At 31.6% G+C, this 18,394-nt stretch overlaps 2 protein-coding genes across 2 annotated transcripts in view; both read right to left on the reverse strand.

Moving 5' to 3' along the window:
* The window catches only part of LOC106308840 (VAN3-binding protein), a 4,831-nt gene extending 1,260 nt beyond the window's left edge, over positions 1-3,571 (reverse strand). Inside the window, exons 1-2 of the mRNA XM_013745954.1 lie at positions 3,099-3,571; positions 126-519 (exon numbers count right to left, since the gene is read on the reverse strand). Of these exons, the coding sequence (XP_013601408.1) occupies positions 126-519; positions 3,099-3,452 (748 nt within the window). The 5' untranslated portion in view covers positions 3,453-3,571. The remainder of the gene's footprint in view (positions 1-125; positions 520-3,098) is intronic.
* A 9,763-nt stretch (positions 3,572-13,334) lies between these two features.
* Positions 13,335-17,875, reverse strand: LOC106314891 (heat shock 70 kDa protein 17). Its single transcript, XM_013752699.1, has 15 exons — positions 17,773-17,875; positions 16,697-17,503; positions 16,344-16,576; positions 16,030-16,189; positions 15,697-15,942; positions 15,475-15,611; positions 15,055-15,397; positions 14,807-14,968; positions 14,596-14,667; positions 14,401-14,501; positions 14,249-14,318; positions 14,116-14,172; positions 13,946-14,007; positions 13,783-13,855; positions 13,335-13,705 (listed from the first exon to the last, which is right to left on the reverse strand). The coding sequence occupies exons 2-15, from the start codon at positions 17,456-17,458 to the stop codon at positions 13,541-13,543; spliced, it is 2,643 nt and encodes an 880-aa protein (XP_013608153.1). The 5' UTR covers positions 17,459-17,503; positions 17,773-17,875; the 3' UTR covers positions 13,335-13,540.
* Between the last annotated feature and the right edge of the window lie 519 nt (positions 17,876-18,394).

Below are 18,394 nucleotides of genomic sequence, written 5' to 3' on the forward strand. Positions count from 1 at the left end.
AAAAAAAAACATAAACATAAAATCTTATTACCAAAAAAAAAACAAACTGATGAATCAACTCAATCTGCACTGGAAGTTGTCGCAGATGAATCTCCGACAGCATTTGAATTCGGTCATCAGTTTACCTGTTGCGGCAGCAGCAGTTAGAGTCAGCAAGTCGCCCGGTCCACGAACATCGACGGCGGAACGGACAGCAGAGACGACGCGATCGTGGCCGGCGCCGGAGAGCTCAGCCAGCTCGACGCAGTGAGAAGCTAACAGCTCAGATGCCGAAGCCAGCGCTGAGCTCATCTTTGATTCCATCAAGGCGCCGTCTTGGTTTACCGAAGCTGTCACGGCGGCTATGGCCGTCGCGAGAGACGCAATGGAGACAGCGGTGTGAAGATGCGCGTTCTCATATCGAGATTTATCCCTCTTACTTATGCCGGAAATCTTCCCGCTGACAAAATCTCGCTGGTGGAACCATTTCCCGATGGCACTTGTTCGGCGCGCGTGAACCACGCTCGCCGGTTTTTCCGCCTGTTGAAGACACGGTTTAAAACTTGTGGGTTTTTTAAAAGATTGGAGAGTTCTATGAGTTTGGGCCTAATCCATTCTATTAAAACAGTAGTAGGACCAGCTGATAAAGGTTGTGTCCAACTTATTTTATAACCATCTTCTAAATATCAATAATAAGTACTACCTGACCTTTATGCGTTTTATACAAATATTGTAACCACTAATTCAATTAGCAAAATATGCCGGACTAACTTTTATTTAAAATCGTAACAATTTGTGTAAGTATGATACAAACACAAATTTTTGTAGGTTTAATCACAAAAACAGATATTTTTAGGTTCAGGAACGCGGACGTGGTGATCGATTGTTCGGTTACCGTGGTGATCGATTGCTCGGTGGAGAGTTACCGTGGCGATTTTGCTAAATTCGGTTAATAAATTGGTTTTGTAAAAATAATCCATTTTCCTGGGTTTTGAATGTTTTGAATGGAATTTATATACCAGATCTACAAAATTGATGAATGATCTAAAAGAAAACCGCAATATTGCAGCCTATAATAATAACTTCTTTTATGACGGCCATGGAAACGTTTTTGCAGAAACCTAGAAGCTTCTTTCATAAGGATGACGACGATATATTTACAATAGTGCCATTCATAAAAGAAATTATTTAGAAAAAAAAAAACACAAAAAAGTGTTGTATTTCGATCGAACACGTTACATGCTGTAAAAATAACATCATCTCTATGCACTAAGCCAAGGTAAATTATTAGTACATGCACTGCAACGCATCATTTGTAATACGAGTTTTAAAACTTATGTTTGTCTAAGTTTTAAATTAACAAATTGTTGTGTAAAAAAATGTTATTCAAATATTTAATATTGAAAATAATTATCTATCGCTCAATGTTTTGAAAACAGGACGGGCATTGGCATTGGGTCAATGGTCAGACCGGTCTAATCAAGTTTCAAATTTTAATTTAATTTTAAATTAAGTAATTATATATATATACATATATGTGTATATATAAAATTATTATTGTAATTTTTTATATAAGAATCTAAAAACTATATGAAAAAAAAATTGAAAAAAAATTAAAAATAATATATAAATGTAATGAAAACTAATATATTTATATCGATATTAAAATAATGTTATCTTTATGAATTTTTTTACAAAAATTGTATTTTTTTTATTTGAATTTCGTAAAATCATGTTTTAATATCAAACCGGATCATTGATTTTAGCAGATTTTTATGGTTTTTAACCGTTTTATCAGATTTTTCGGTTTAACTCAAATCCGATTCTAGCACAATCTGGAACCGGTTAGAAGTGCGAGTCACGGTCTGGCCGGTCCGGCCTCGGCCGGTTTAGTTTTCAAAATACTCTATTGTTTTATATCATTGTTTTTCAAATTTATTTTTTATGCACAAAAACTGTCGACTTTTTATGTTCATACAAAAATGATATACAATATATGTTATTATTTGATTAATTTCATACAAAACATATCCGTGTTTTTAAAGCGCGGGTCAAAATCTAAATTATTATTTGATTACTAAATAAAAGTATTTGTTATTTAAAAAATTAATAATTGTTTAGGAATAAAGTGTAAAATTAATGTGTGAAATCGCTATGGCACAAGTGTATAATAATGCAACATCACAAATTCAATGCAATTGCCAAAACCTCTTACGAATAATTAAAAAAAATATTTTACACAAATATTATTATAAAGAAAAATATAATGATTACAAAAGAAAACATAAATATTAAAATTAAATTTCTAAAAAATATAAAACAAAACATATAATCTAGTAATGTATTGATGTAAAAAAAAGTAATGTATTAAAATATTAACACCTAGGGACTAGGGAGTGTACTTTCATTTGATTTCAGTTAAGTTTTGAGATGATTTGTGAATTTAAAATATTTTTTGTTAAACCAGTTTCAAGACTCATCTATAACTACTGGATTAGAAATTTAATCTTTTAATTAATAAATTTCACTTAAACACTTTAATAACTAGAAAAAAATCATTAATTTGCAACTTTTTTTTTAATAGTAGTGAATCCAAAATAGTTTATCAAATATGAAATATAATAACACAAGATTTTTCTTTTAAATTAAGATTTATGTTTTAGTGATAGTAAATTTGTCGTTTTAATATATATATTTTTTTGAATTCTCAGTTGTCGGATACATCTCTCTTCTATAACATTCTTTTTAATTTTGTAACACATGCTATAATGAAATAAAATTGTGGTGGATGTATTGGATGATTGGTAAAAGCTGTAGCTTTATATTTTTTTTTATAGAATTTAATCTGTAGATTTATTTGCTGTAGCTTTCATTGATGTAGCTTTTTAAAACATTAATTTTTTGCTCTGAAAATAAAGCTCTACAGCCACATTTTGATTTTAGAGAGATTTTTTTCTGTGAATTTTTTAACGTAGCTACTGTCCAGAGCATCTACGACCACAACCAATCATCCCCGGATACACATATATTGGAAATTAATGATTACGTCTTACAGTTCTCGTATTTTATGATATCTCGTAACCATACAAAAATAGAAGATTCAGTAAGAGATGGCTTACCCGTAGAGACGGTGGTACTGGTGCCGGAGCCGGCGAAGTGACGCCGGCCAACTCAGAAAGTTTATGGGTTTTGTTGAGTTGTTTATTAGATTTCTGAGAGGATAAAGCTAGAGAGATCTCAGACGTAGAACTGCTCCATGATCTGCATAGAAACTCCATCGGCTCTCTCGGAGTTTTAGGCCGAGGAGGAATCGATGGATACGTCTCTGGAGACGATGAACATTCCGACGTTTCATTTTCTGGCACCGACGACAAAGTCATGCTCTCGTTATCGTTGTCTTCCTCGATTTCTTCGACCTCTGCTACTTCTTGTAGTCCATATGGAAACAAGTTTAACGTGCGCTCCTGATCCATTTAGCTCAGATCTCTGTTTTGTAAGATATTTGATCACTTGCACACTGTGCAGAATCTATTTTTTTTTATTGTTTTTTGTGTATGTGATGACAATATCTTGTATATATTATCATATGCACACACTGACACGTTCCATGGTTGATGTTTATATAGATGGGCTACACTTAAGTCAAAGAGAACAGTTCTGACAAGGCAAGTTTTATTTCAAGATGTGGATCTTGTGCTTATTTTATTTTATTTTATTTTATTTTTAAGAAATAATTATTATTGCATTACAAATACAAATTGAAATAAGCGTTAAAAATTTTCAGTAGACAGTTATAGATATTCTAAGAAAATTACAATAGTCATAATTTAATATAAAATTTCCATTTAATTATAAATAGAAATCTTATATATTAAAACACAGGTCACAATCTTGATTCATGTGTGATTTTTTTTTTTTTTAAATGGACCTTATGGACTTATTCTTAAAAAGTCATGTTACATTTAATATCTAATCTTATCATTTATATTTTTGGCATACCAGAAATTTTTATTGGGCTACCAATAATTGGATTTAAACAATAGATGATCCATTGGATTTATAGATAGTATAAATTAATTAGATATAATTTAATGTTGTAATACTATACCTCTATACGCTAAATATTTAAATATTTATCGATGTTAACTTTTAAAATTATAAAGATTTTTTTTTAAATAACAAAAATCATATTATCTAACAATGATTAATCTTTGCTTCCTTAAACCAATGAAAACAAATTTTAAACTATATAGTTTATTTTAAAAATTAAACAAAAACTAAATGTTTAATTATTTACTCTATAACATAAATCTATGAAGCGAAAAGTTTAATTTTTAAAAAACTTTCTGAATTTGTGAAATGTTACAATATCTTTGAATATGACAATAAAACAATATTTTGCTAATCTTTATATATATGGTTACGATTTTAATAATGAAATAATAATCCGAAAATATATATATATAAGAAGATGCAAATACATGTGGAAATTTGAAACAATCTATTCAATGAAAAAAATATACAGTAAACTTATTATGTTTTAAAAATTGATAGACACATATATATATTATCATATATACCAATTTAGAATTGAAAACAAAATATTTATATAAAAATAAATAAAAACAAAAATCCGCGCGGGTCGAGATCTAGTTTATAATTAAATGAGCCTAATAAAAAAGAGTTTCCAATCTTTCATACCTTTATTTTAGTTTGATAATATTTTCTGACACTAAATCTTATATAAAAATGAAGGGGTTAGGGCAAAATTTAAATTGCCATAAGCCATTCACCCTCCAATAAAAAAAAATTATATATTGAAGTTAAAGTTAGAGTGGATAACAAATTTTATGTATTTTAAATAAAAAATATTTTATTGAAAATCAAAATTTATATTTTTTTCTTTAATATAGCTTGGTATGATTTTCATTCAAATTCGGTCTAATTTTGGACACAATTATTAATTACAAAAAATAAAAATTTAATTTAATATTATAGCTTTTCAATATAGCTTTATGTAGTTAACTAAGTGTTACTTTAGAAATTTTTGGTTTATTTAAGTATATATAGTATCGATTGGTTTCGATTCATCTCCGATTATTTATACAAATTTTATATTTTGGATTTTTGTTTACGTTATGTAATTTTTAATCAACTATCAAGGTTGTTTTTGGTTATAGCTAGTGGAGTTTGATATTAACATATCCTACTATATATTAATTGAGAAGTTATTTTACTGATTTTTGTTTACGTGTCGATCATAGATGAATTCTTACAAAATTTTTATAATTTGATTGGTTGATGATTTTTAATTTTTATTTATTTTAATTAGATCTAAAGAAAAAGTAAGTTTATAACCAATTAATATCACTTGCCAAATAATTTACATAATATTACAAATAATGATTTATGTTAACTAATTGTTGAAATTATAGAAACTGAAATAAATTGATCATTTTTTTATTTAAAAAATATATAAAATAATAAATGACAAACCGTTTATATAAATCAATATAATGATTTTTTTGTAACAATCAATATAATGATTTTATATTCTTATTTAAAAGCATTATATTTTACATAAATTATCATAATAACCATTAACATCATCTAAAGTTCATATTATATGCTTTACAAATCATCTATAAAATCATTTATCAAATTATTTATCTTGGCTTATTGTATACTTTAAATTATTATAAGAGCTTGTAAGTTATCTATAAGAGCTTAAAATCAAGGCTATATATATCCTACAATATATTAATTGAGAAGTCATTTAAGAGATTTTTGGTTATGTTACGATCATTTATGAAATCTTAAAAACTCTTATAAGTTGATTGTCGATAATTTTTAATTTCTATTTATTTTTATTTAGTTTAATTATATTTTAAAGAAAAAAACAAGTCTATAAACAGTTAATATCACTTGCCAAACAATCTACATAATATTACAAATAATTATTTATGGTATCTAATTGTTGAAACTATAGAAAGAGTAATAATGTTTGATCAATTTTTATATATATTTATAAACTACATAAAATAGTAAACAAAAAAGTTTATTAAAATGGATATAATAATTTTATATTCTTATATAAAGCATTATATTTGTATATGGCCTTATATTGTATATAAAGTATTATAATAACTATTAATATCTAATAAAATTCATACATGCTTTATAAATCATTTATAAATACATTTATAAAATTATTTATCTTGGCTTATCATATGTTTTAAATTATGATAAGATGTTTTAATTTATTTATACAAGCTTATAAATTAATTTTTAAAATCAATTTTTAAATTTCATTTGATGTTAAATGATAAATCACTTAATTGATTTTTTCTTAGGAGTCGATCATTTATAGAGTTTGAGAAAAAAAATTATAATTTGATTTATTAATGGATTTTCAATTTTTATTTATTTTGTGAATATGAAAATTAGTTCTAGAAATAGTTTTATCAGTATCCAAACAATCTAAATATATTGTACAATATAATTATGGTAATTAAATATGTGATTTATATAATATATATAATGCTTCATAAAATCATTGTTAGCAATCAAGTATTTGTAAACTATATAAAATATTTCAAAATTTTCATTATTATATATAGCTTCAAAAATTAAGTAATTTTATTAAAAAGTGAATCATGAATATTATACATAACTAATTTTAGTACAATTATCAATACAAAATATCAAAAAATATTTAAAATAGTCATATTTATCTTCTTAAAACAATTATTCTTAGAAAAACTATTTAACAAAAACACATAATGATGAAAACATATTTTAGTTTGAAATAATATAATAAATATATTGTTACAAAACAGTCAAATCCGCGAAAACGCGGACATCGATCTAGTAATATATAATATACATGCACAATTCACCTGTTAAGAAGTTTTTTTATTTTTTTTTATTCACCTGTCAAGAAGTTGCCAATTACGGATTGTAGCGATTGATAATTTGATATGGATATTGAAATCATAAATTATTTTTTTATGATTAGTTAAACATCACATCGATGATAAATTCCTAGAATAAAAAAAAAAAAGATCTTCTCTGCGGCGACTTCGGTCGTCTCGAGCTCGTAGTTTTTTAACAAAAAAACTTGGAAGCTTTTTACTTCAAATTTTCACTATATGAGCCAGCTCATATGAAATAAAGATTCTATACGAATAAAATCCTATAAAGAAGGGACACTTGATTTGTAGAAGAAGCAAATCGGTATATGTGGTCTACAGGGAATTCAAATTTCCAGGTGATATTAGTACAAATGTACAATGCCTAGTTGCGAATAGTAAAATATTAAATAGACATTTAATAGATAGTTATTAAGTAAATGGTACAACGAAAATTAGTTATTAAGACGACTTTTGGATATCACCATTTAAGGCAGAGAAAGTAAGAGAGAGAAAGAGAGAAGGCGTTCAAGACAGCCACGGCGTCCGGTGGCGCGTACCGGCGCCGTTGGCTCTCTTCCTTGTTATTCCGCTCAAGTCTTCGTGAGTTTATTCCGATCTGTCGACTCTCTCCGACATGCGCGCGGCTCTGGGTTAGGGTTTTGTTCCGGGAAGACCGGTTCTCTGCAAATCTTCTTCCTCTGGATTCGCGGCGAGGAGAGAGGAGATAGGATAGTCAGATCTCCATTTCTGCGGCGTTTTGATCCGGGTTGTAGAGGCTTACACAGCTCTTGCATCGCCGATAAAGCTCCCGGGTTGTGGAGGCTCCTTTAGCTCTGTGGCGCCGGTTATGTTTCCGGAGCGTGGAGGCTCTTACAGATCCATGGCTGCCGGCTTTTGCTTCCTTATTTTCTTCTAGGGTTTACTTACTGTAGTTTCTTGTGTCGTTCACTGGTTAAGTCAAGTTGGGTTCAGGTTTGTTGGATGAGTTTCTCGTCGGAGGACGATGGAAGCTATCCGGAGCAAAGGTTGTTGCTTGAGCAAAGCCTCCTTCTTGGTCCTCGTATTGAACTCTGGCGGATGAGATCTCGGTATCGATTGATCCTCTCCGACATTAGGCGGTCCTGGGAGGTTTGGCGTTCGTGGTGAAAAAGGTGAGGAGTCTATGGGCTCCGGTGAAGCGTAGTGAATCGATAGGCGATTCTAAGGTGGTTGTTGAGTTGGTGCGGTTCGCGTGAAGGCGGCCGACATCACCCTTTCTCTCTTGGGCCGGTGTAGCCTTGTCGGCTTACGGTTTCGTTTGTTTTGTTTGGTTGCCCGTTTAGTGTTGTGAGCTTTTGTATTTGGGCTTCGGCCATTGGGCTTGGCCCATAACTTTTAATAAAATAATAACTTGACGGAAAAAAAAAAAAACATCACATCGATATGTAAGACTTGCACATGGAAGTATATGGGATAATATTGCACATATGTCAAATCCGCAGAAAAGATTGAGGTATCAAATATAGACAACTAATCCTGAAACGTGTTGGCGTCTCAGTCCCGTCTCCTTACCACTCGACCACAATCACCCGGTCAAGAAGCAATTAGTATTTATGGACATATATAAACCATCTTATCGAAGAGTACTTATGATGAAAAGTTATTTTAGGATAATCAGATCAACAATTTTTACAAACTTCAGATTAATTTTTTAGTTCAATATCAACGTTTCATACACTCGACGGTATCAGTTCGTACGTTTCTCACTCACTTCATTGATTGTATGCTTTGAAGCTACCTACTCATGCACATCCACTGTTTTTTGCTCAAACTAACAGGACAATATCTAATTCTAAAGGTTTTTTTTACGTACCGATTTTCATCTCGCTCATGATTTTGTTTTCTGTTAAACGTCATGATTTTGTTGTTTGATTCTTGAGATTTGTTTTCGTGTTGATGCTTAAAATCTAATCCCTCAGTTTTGCAATACATTATGTTTTGGCTTAAGCATAAAGATTAAAAAAAATTCTTTTCTTTAAAAAAATAGTTTACTATTTTAAAATCATTCAACTAATTACAAAATGAGTATGATATCTAATTGGTTACATAATTTTCAGTAAAATCAAAGATAATAAAATATCAAAATATTATCTATTTTAAAATAACAATTTTTTTCTAAAATAGAGTGAGCATGTTTTAAAAGTTATATTGGGAATTGTACCTTTGCTTTCTCATAGCACTATTCTCCTTTCTATACTTCTAATAGAGCAATAAATATGAACTGAGACCTACTAAAATCAGTTGGTGGATACCCGTCTTCTAATACGTTCGGATATTTTATATATATTTTTATAAATGTATAATTTTAATATAATCGTAAATATTTTAAATATATTATTTATATTTTAATGTTGTATATAATGTAATTATAAAATTTTATTTTTAGGTTTTTATTTGAAATTATTATTATATAAATATTTATTTTATATATTTTTCTTTGTTAGTAATTGTTATTACATAAAAGATATAACTTATAGTTCGGTACAATAACTCCATAACTTGAAATAATCAAATAGATAACTTCATACAAATTTTTTTAAAAAATTATTTAGTTATACTGTAAAACAGATATATGTTTAGGATTATTTATATTTTCTTTTTTTGTTTTAAAAAAAATACTTTAGCATATACCATTTTAGTATATAGCATGATCTAATAAGTAAATTTTATATATAGTTAACAAAATTTAACTCGTTTTATGGTGAATAATATTTAAAATGATTTTTTTTTAAAAATAAAATAAGTTAATTTATTAATTTAATATAATTTCATATTTAATTCATATAATACTTCTATTTTAATATAATATATAATATAATTAGAAAGTTTACGAAAATAGCATACAAATGTTTTTTATTTATAATAAAATCTTAATTAACATTGATTTGAATAATATTATACTACTAATTAAAAAAGTTAATTAATGCACTATTATATAAAAATATTTAATTTTTAGTAAGATATTTTAGATTTTTTTCTCAACAGAATTTTTGCAATAAAAATAAAATAAAAACAGTTTTATAGATGAAATTTTTATATGTGTTAATTATGTAAGATGTAGTATCTTAATGATGCCAAAATGTTAATTAGAAATAAATAAAATATGATTTTCTAGGAAATGTCTATTTAAAAAAATATCACATAGAATAGAAGTCGTAACTTTTATTTTAATAAAATAGATACATACCATGTTTTAGATTGTGGTCAGGGATTTCTGGTTAATACTTAGTTGTATTTTTCTCAACTAAAGTTATTTTGGCAATGGTTATATCATCTTCAGATAGTCCTTTTCGTTTATCTTCACTTTGTTCAATTTCCAAACGAGATAGGTCGTTTGTCGATTCGGGATTGGTAGATAACCTACAAATTATTTTTATTTTAGTGAAAGCTAACCAGACTCCAATAATGCAATGAGATGGTGTTGTCTGGTCCCATTATGTGTTATGTAGTTTTTTTTTCTTAGTCAACTGAATTAAAAAAGAATATAATAATGATAGTATACTCATGTAGCTTGTGTGATTAATCAACTTAACAATTTTTTTTTTTTTGCTTTTGTTACAGTATTAATTAATACAAATATAGCTCGTGTCAAGCATCAGAAAGGAAACTCTCTTACTAGTTTGAGAGATATCAAAACTACGTATGCATCCTTAACGTTTTATTAAACTAAAAGAACTGTTTTCATATAATCACTTCAAAAATGTTGAAAAGTAATTAGTAAATGAAAGTAGGGTATGAAACGCAAACTTTAACGTAGTACGCTTTTGTAAGGTAATTGAAGTCACTGTCCTAAAGAGAAAAATAAGATGCACAAAAAGGCCGAGAGAATATCAAAAGCTTGAAGTCTTTTTCTTTTCAAAAGAAAGATCAAAATCATGCATGAGGGGAAATTAATATTTTTGTTTGGTGCAATGTCATTTTCACTTTCACATTATGGCGGTGCATTCATATAAACGAAACCTTATTGACTGAAACTTGCAAGTCCCACCACACTTTACATACCGAACTATAATTACAATTTCTCTTTTGTTTTTCTTAGAATTACACTGATTTTGCAATTGACCAAAGCTCTAAAAAAGGTTTTCTCATAAGTTCATCCTTGACTAGCTAACAAGCCGAAATTTTCGGTAGATGCCGATCTAATTGAAAGTAAATCTTGATTTGGGATCAGGTGTCAGATTTACCTACCGTAAGAGTATAAGATACAGTTAATGCTTCAGTAGATCAAGCTCTAACATATGTATGTACGTGCAGCGACGTCTCAAATTAATTTTAGACCATGTTCAAAAAAAATATTAATCGTACATTTTATCAAGTAATTTTAAAATTTAATAATTTTATCTGATTTTTTTTTAATTATAAGCTCTAAATTTAGCATTATATCTAAAAATTTAAATTTTTTACATTATTTATCTATATATTTTAAAAAAATTCTTAAACTTTTTATTTTTATATTTCGGGACTCTGTTCGACCGCTCCACTTGCGCGTGCATGCTGTTAGACGGCCACGTGTGTCCCTAAATTATTAGAGACATTTTTGTTTTTGTGTTTACATTGATAGTTTATTTAGTTTGGATGTTACATGTAAACTAAAAATGCACTGTATTAAACCAGGGAAGGTTAAAGCAAGTTAACTGATGTGTTAAATATCTTAGTTCCATTGTTAAAATTTCTTTTGACTTATACTAGACTGACTAAATATCTTTTAAAAAGTTCAGATACATTTTGAAATTGATTTGTTATAAGAAAATTAGAAATATTAATTCTAAGGAGTATAAACAACTTGTTGACCCAAAATATTATTTTTCAAAATTTATTGTATTGAATTTGTTTGGTTGAATTGGGTGTACGTGAGCTGTAGTGTCAAGTGTACAACACAGCTTGCAACGACATCCTCCACCTGATTTCAATGTGTTTATTATGGTATGTGTCTTTTCTCTGCTTCTTCTATTTTATCTCCTCACGCGTTTTTAATCATCACCTTCACACCGACGCTCTCCTTAAATTTCTATTGTTTGTATCTAATCTCTCCCCAACTATTCGTTTTGTTTTGTCTCCACATACAAATGTTAACCATATAAAACTAGTATATAGAATGGCGTTTGCATTAATGCATAAGTTGCTACTTATCCGTAGACTATTAGACTGACATATTAGTTTTGGTCCTTTTGGATAACTCAAACGGTGATACCACCCGTACAAACCTATGCTCGATAAGTGTTAACTTGCTATAAGTTTCCATTTTCATTGGCATATTTCAATACGTTATTGCAAACATAATTAACATATTAGTTTTATTCAATCTCATAAGTAGACTTGATTTTGGCACATGTGCTATTGTAATAAAGAAAATTCATATTTTAATGAAATATACATGGTTCATATTACTGAAACAGATCTGTTTTGACATACTTATTCCTATTATTAGAAATTATGTGAACCAAAAATAACAAGAAATTATTTTAAGAAAGATAAAAATCTTAGCCGATGTTTATGACACACTCAAACGATCGATTGAGACATATAATTTGAGATATATTTTTTAATTAATTTTTTATATTTATACATAAAATAAAATCTATAATTTTGTATAGTAATAAGAATTTTTAACATTGTTTATGGTTATTTAAAGAAAAAATTAAGTATTTGTACTGTTAAATATAATTTATTTTAAACATAAAATTTTGTATTAATAAATTATAATTGACTATAGTCAAATGTTTATGATAACATTGATTAATACTATTATACAGTTAATTTTATGTTATGGTTACCGGGGTCCCATTTTTTTTTATTATACAGTTAATTTCATGAAGTTATCTTCGCCATTAGTTTATAATATCTTTTAGTATGTTGGAGTGCCACTGCGACGTTGAAGAGACTAGAGAGACAGACGAAGGAGAGTATTGTCGGTTTAGTACCGTTGCGCATTGAACACGTGGATATATATGATTGGTTATTAAGAATGAAACTGCTATTACCTTTAGTGGTGAAATCATGTGCTTATGTGACCATGTGACCTTTTTGATGTGAAGAAAGTTAATGTGGATGGCATGACTGACGATACCACGACGAGAAGAGTGGTTATGGCAGTAGCCGATACCACCGGATTTTACCAAATGGGTAGCAGCCGACGCCGATGGGATCAAATATCGACGTTAGTCCCATCAAGTCTCAACCCGTAAGGAAACAACTAATGTAGATTGCAGAGAGCTCTAGTAGCTAAAGTTGCTCTCTTTTCTTTGCGTCTGCTTGTTATTCAGTGTTTTAGCTTTGTGGATGATACCACTATTAACGTAACGATCCTATTTGGATTTTCAGCTGTGTCGTGTGAGGTGGCGAAGATAAATGATATGTGCATTCTTTTCTATGGTTCTTGACATTTTATGACGAAAACATAAAAATGTGAAATTCCACTATATTAAAGTTCAAATGAAAGAAAGAGACCAAAACTGAACATTAATATTTCTTTTCTAATGGGAAGAAGATGAGAAAGGAATAAAATCATATCTGCTCATCCCAGCTTGGCTTTATTAACCTTTCCTATTTTTTGACACTTAAAACACACACAAAATAAAAGTCTGTTATTAGATGTAAAAATATGTTAATCAAAGCTCCTCGTGGCTCCCTTCTTCTTCATTGGCTGATTCAGATTCAGAAGAACTGGTTGAGTCTGGGGACTTTGATTGTTCCTCCTCCTTGGATGTGTTCTCCTTCTTGGTTGCTTTCTCTATCTTTGGCTTTGGCTTTGGTATCCTACTAACCTTCGTCACCTATATTTTATATATATTACCCAAATTAAATGAAACATTCCTTTTTATAATTATCTATCAAATCTCTTCTGTGTTACCTTGTCTTGCAGAGTAAATACTTTGGCGTACACTTCATCTGAGGTGAACACTGGCTTGCTCCACAGAGCACTCCTGCGACAAGAGTTTTGTGATAATTAACTCTCTCTCTCTCTCTAATTTTTTAAGACGTTGAAAAGAAAGAGAAAATGAAGCAACACTCACTTTTTCTGCTCAGCTTCATTCTTCTCCAACCAGCTTTTTACTTTCTCTGCTTCCTTTGACACCTTAATAAGAAAAAGAAAAATAAACGCAGTTTTAGCAGTGCTCGCCAACATGTTTCTAAAGAGAGCTCTGTGTGTGTGTGTGTTTTACTTAAGGATGAGCTAAACAACCTCGTCGATTTTTCCTTTCGGAAGCCAAGTTTTGTTCGTCTCCCACTCTTTTATGATCTGCAAATGTGGTTGAAACTCAGCCGGATTGTTTCCTTTTTTTATCAATGAGAAAACTGAAAAGTGCAAAACGTACCTCTTTCACTTCGGTTAGGTATTTTTGAGCGTATTCAACTGCTACTGGTCGTGCTGTAAGCTCCTCTGACCTGTACATATATATTAACAAATGGTTTGTGAGAACATTTTCAGGGAGCTCAGGTTCTATCAAAATATCGGCAGGGAAGAAACCGCAAAGATATGGGACTGCCTATGGCTTTTAGTGAGTCAAGCCGGTCCAGAAACTCAGTGGCATTAGCATCTTCTCCATCCATGTAAAGCCAATCTTGCACCTGAAAGCACACAATACACTCTTCACCGTCAAACGCTTATATTCGTCGTTAGAACCCAATGGCATACATAGTTCAATAGAAAATTGATGCATGCCTCATCAAGCTTCTCAACGAAAGCCTTGCGCTCTTCTTGGGTGGAAACCTTTTCAAATTCGGGTGTTTCTAGCTGGACAATGACAAAAATAATACCAAAGCTTTGAGTTTTGAGAAGAATGTTATTAACTAAACAACATAATAGGAATAAGGAAAACGACGATTTTAGCAATAAAAGAACAATAAAGTAGACGAGAGATAGTGATTTGTACCTTCTCTTTGGTAGCATAAACATAAGATTCAAGGTTGTTTTTCAACTCGGCTGTTCTTCTTCTTTCCCTATCTTTCTTGTCTAAGGCTTCTAATTTTATCTTAGCTGCATCAAGAGACTCTTTCGTAAAAGGTGCTCCAGGTCCAACAGTTTTCTCAACTACCTAAAAGTCAAATGTTCACATAAAATTGGTTAGTGATATTGACACACACAAAAGAAGCTTGGAAACAGTAAAGCCAGAATACACACCTTCAGAGGAACCCTGAATGTTCGCTTCTTCAGTTTTTTTTCTGTGCCCAAGTCAACCACAGCTGGTTCTTCTGTGGTTGTATTTGAAGCACTGCTGTTTTCAGCATCAGCTTGTAGCTCTTCTTTGTTTTCTTGTAAATTCTCGTCAGAGGGAGCTCCAGTAGAGGCATTCCCTGTTGTTGAGGTTGTGTTATTATCAACAGTCACGTTCTTCTTAGGAACTTCTACCCATTCTGTGATTTCAATGACAGCGTCTCCCCGATCTAGACTGAGAATCCCACTTCTACTTAAAGAGAAATGCAAATTTGCCTTGATAGGTGCTGATAAATTGCGGGAAGAGTACCTGTCCAGATCAAAAACGTTACATTTACTGGAAAAAGATTGTTTTCTTTAAACGAAAAGCAAGTCATAAGCTCTTACTTCTCAGTTGCATCCGCCAAGCCAGATACAGAATACTGTGCAAACACAGGGGAGGTAATTCCTGGGGGTAGGATATCCTCCGAATCATATGCAAGTGACACATCAAAATCTTTGTCAAGGACAAAGGATCTGAACATCTGTGAGAGAATCAGGTACACAGTATTATTACAAGACAGACAAACATTTTTTAAGCTTCTAAAGATTTTGAATGTAATGAAGTACCTTGCTCGGTAGCTTTTTCATCCGTGGTACGAGTTGTTGCTTTGCGCTCTCATCTTTCTTGACATTTGGACCTTCCAACTCAACTAAGAAACCATAGGGGGAACCATCAACTATACCTAGCCTACGTTTCAATTTGATTCCATCGCTCAAGTTAGCAGCATGTAGTTCTGACCCAAGGACAATAGCCTCATCAGCATCCAAATGCTTGTCTAAATCTTGCTTCCCAATAAATTCCTGGATCGTGCTCTGTAACATAAAAAAAAATATCAAATCAAAAGGACAATTTTGGATGAAGTAGCCGAATTGATTAGCTTCAAGTACATGAATATTTACCTGTAGTTTGGGGACTCTAGTAGCTCCTCCTATTAGCTCCACTGCATATATATCATCAATCTTCAAACCTGAATGCTTGAGCACATCTTTTAAAGGTGTAAGAGATCTCTCCCAAAGATCTTTGCATAGTTCCTCAAACTTCTCACGGGAAATCGTGCTCCTGCAAGAAGACGTAAGTTCAAACTCCACACGCGCATTCACAATAGAACAATCACGATCCAAACTCAAGCATGTGAAATCATTTCAACACTTTTCAGAGAAGGTTAGGTGACCTGGGAAAATGCAAAAAAAAAAAACATTATAGACTTTTATACCTGAAGTCACGATCATCATGGAGAGACTCAACAGATATTGGAGCGGCAGTGTTTGCACTCAGAATTTCCTTCGTACGTTTGACTTGTTTTTTCAGTTTAGCCATTGCTTTAGGGAACTTCCTGACATCAACTCCATTACCGAGCTGTTTATTAAACTCATCTGCAAAGTACTCTACCAAGCGCATCTCCATGCTCTGTCCTCCAAGTCCCGAGTCCCATCTAACATCCTTGACCTGCATTTACATGAATATATACAACAAATAAGCAACAAAAACCAAACTAAAAGAATTACCACAACTAGGCAGAGCTTATGGCACAAAATACAATGTAAAATAAGAGCATTAATGACCAACCTGAAACTGATTGACAGAAACAGTCTTGCCAAATTCCTTCTCATTATAAGCTGAGTAATAGACAAGAGCTGCATAAGTACTACTCGAACCCATGTCATAAAATATAACATGTCTCGACCCATTAGAGAAATCCTTATCAATCCCATACTGCAAAGCCGCACCGGAATGCTCATGAACGAGTGAGAGGACATTAACCCCAGCCAACTGAGAAGCCTGGATCAAACCCCGTCTCTCAGCCTGCCCAAAGTAAGGCGGAACCGAAACAACCATATCCTTAACCGGAGCCTTCGCATGAAACTCAGCCAAGTCTGATCCATACCCCAAGATCATAGCCAACAACTCCTCCACCGAGTAAACAGTTGCACCATCATCAATCTTAATACCAGCTGCACCTCTAGAATCTTCCACGATACCAAACGGCAAGTAAACAGAATCGATAAAATCCTTGACGTGTTTGAAAGGCTTCCCAACCATGTCCCTAAGCTGTGAGTAAACTTTGTTCGGGTAACGAGCAGTGATCCCTGCAGCTTCCTCGCCTAGTAATCTGTCGCCAGAGTGGAATGCTACCAAAGCTGGGGATTTCCTCTTGGACATCTCGTTGATGGCTACAGAGATTGGACTCTGTCCTCGTTTCAGGTTAACTACTGCGACTTTTACCCATTCCGAACCTAGATCCACACTCGAAACCGCTGATTCCGATGGAAGAAGGAGTAACGAGAGAAATGAGAAGAACACTACTAACACTGTAAACATCTTCCCCATGCTCCGATCGTTGACGAACACACCGAGAATAGAGCCGAAGTTACTCTACAAGACAAGAACAAACCGCAGCATTAGAACTCGATTACAACTTCATATAATCAGCTCCATAAAAGCCTAGCACAGCCATAACTGAGTGAAAAACTACTTAAGGCACATGGAATCGGAGACGAAACGTTGAGATTGAGCAATGTTTATCAGTAAACAAACAGGAACATTCGTAGAAGTTTCTAATGCAGGAAGAGAGATAGTACATCGAGTTGAATCTAAGAAAGTTCGATGAAAGCATTAGTGTGAAATGAATGAGAGATACGTACCAGTTTCCGAGCTCCGATCGCATTCTCCGGGGAAAAATCGATCTGGAGATTCAAAGTTTCCCGTCTGGTTCTCGAGAAAACTCGAAGGAAAGAAAAGTAACCAAACGGAGAGGAGAGTGCATATATATTAACGGAAAAGAGAGTTATTAAAGGTGATTTATTAAGAAAATGCTGAGATGGAACTGTGATTAAGAGATATCACCAACCGAAATATTCCACGTGTTAAATTTAACACGTGTTGAGATGTGAGACGCTTAGTGTGTTGGTGATTACGCTTGAGGGTAGCGTGGTAGTTCTACTAGAAGTCTGGACTCTGGAGTGTTGTTTGGCCAGGTGTAAACCTCTGGCTCAACGAGAGGGTCTAACGAACAGATTTGAACCTGATAATATATTGAGCCGTTGTTGGTATTGTTTAGTTAAATAGGGGGTCTTGACTCTTGAGATGGGACAAAAAAAATTTAGTTCCAATTTTGTTTTTCTTTTTTCTTTTGTGTTGGATTTCAAAATGAAATACAAACAAAAAATGTAAAGAATCAGATGAAATAACTTTATTTTACACTTGAGAAATCTAAGGAACAGGACAAAACGAAAACAATCTGTTTAGGACCAAAAAAAAGGAAAC

The sequence above is a fragment of the Brassica oleracea genome, chromosome C1 (genome assembly GCF_000695525.1).
Source record: "Brassica oleracea var. oleracea cultivar TO1000 chromosome C1, BOL, whole genome shotgun sequence".
Taxonomy (NCBI): Eukaryota; Viridiplantae; Streptophyta; class Magnoliopsida; order Brassicales; family Brassicaceae; genus Brassica; species Brassica oleracea.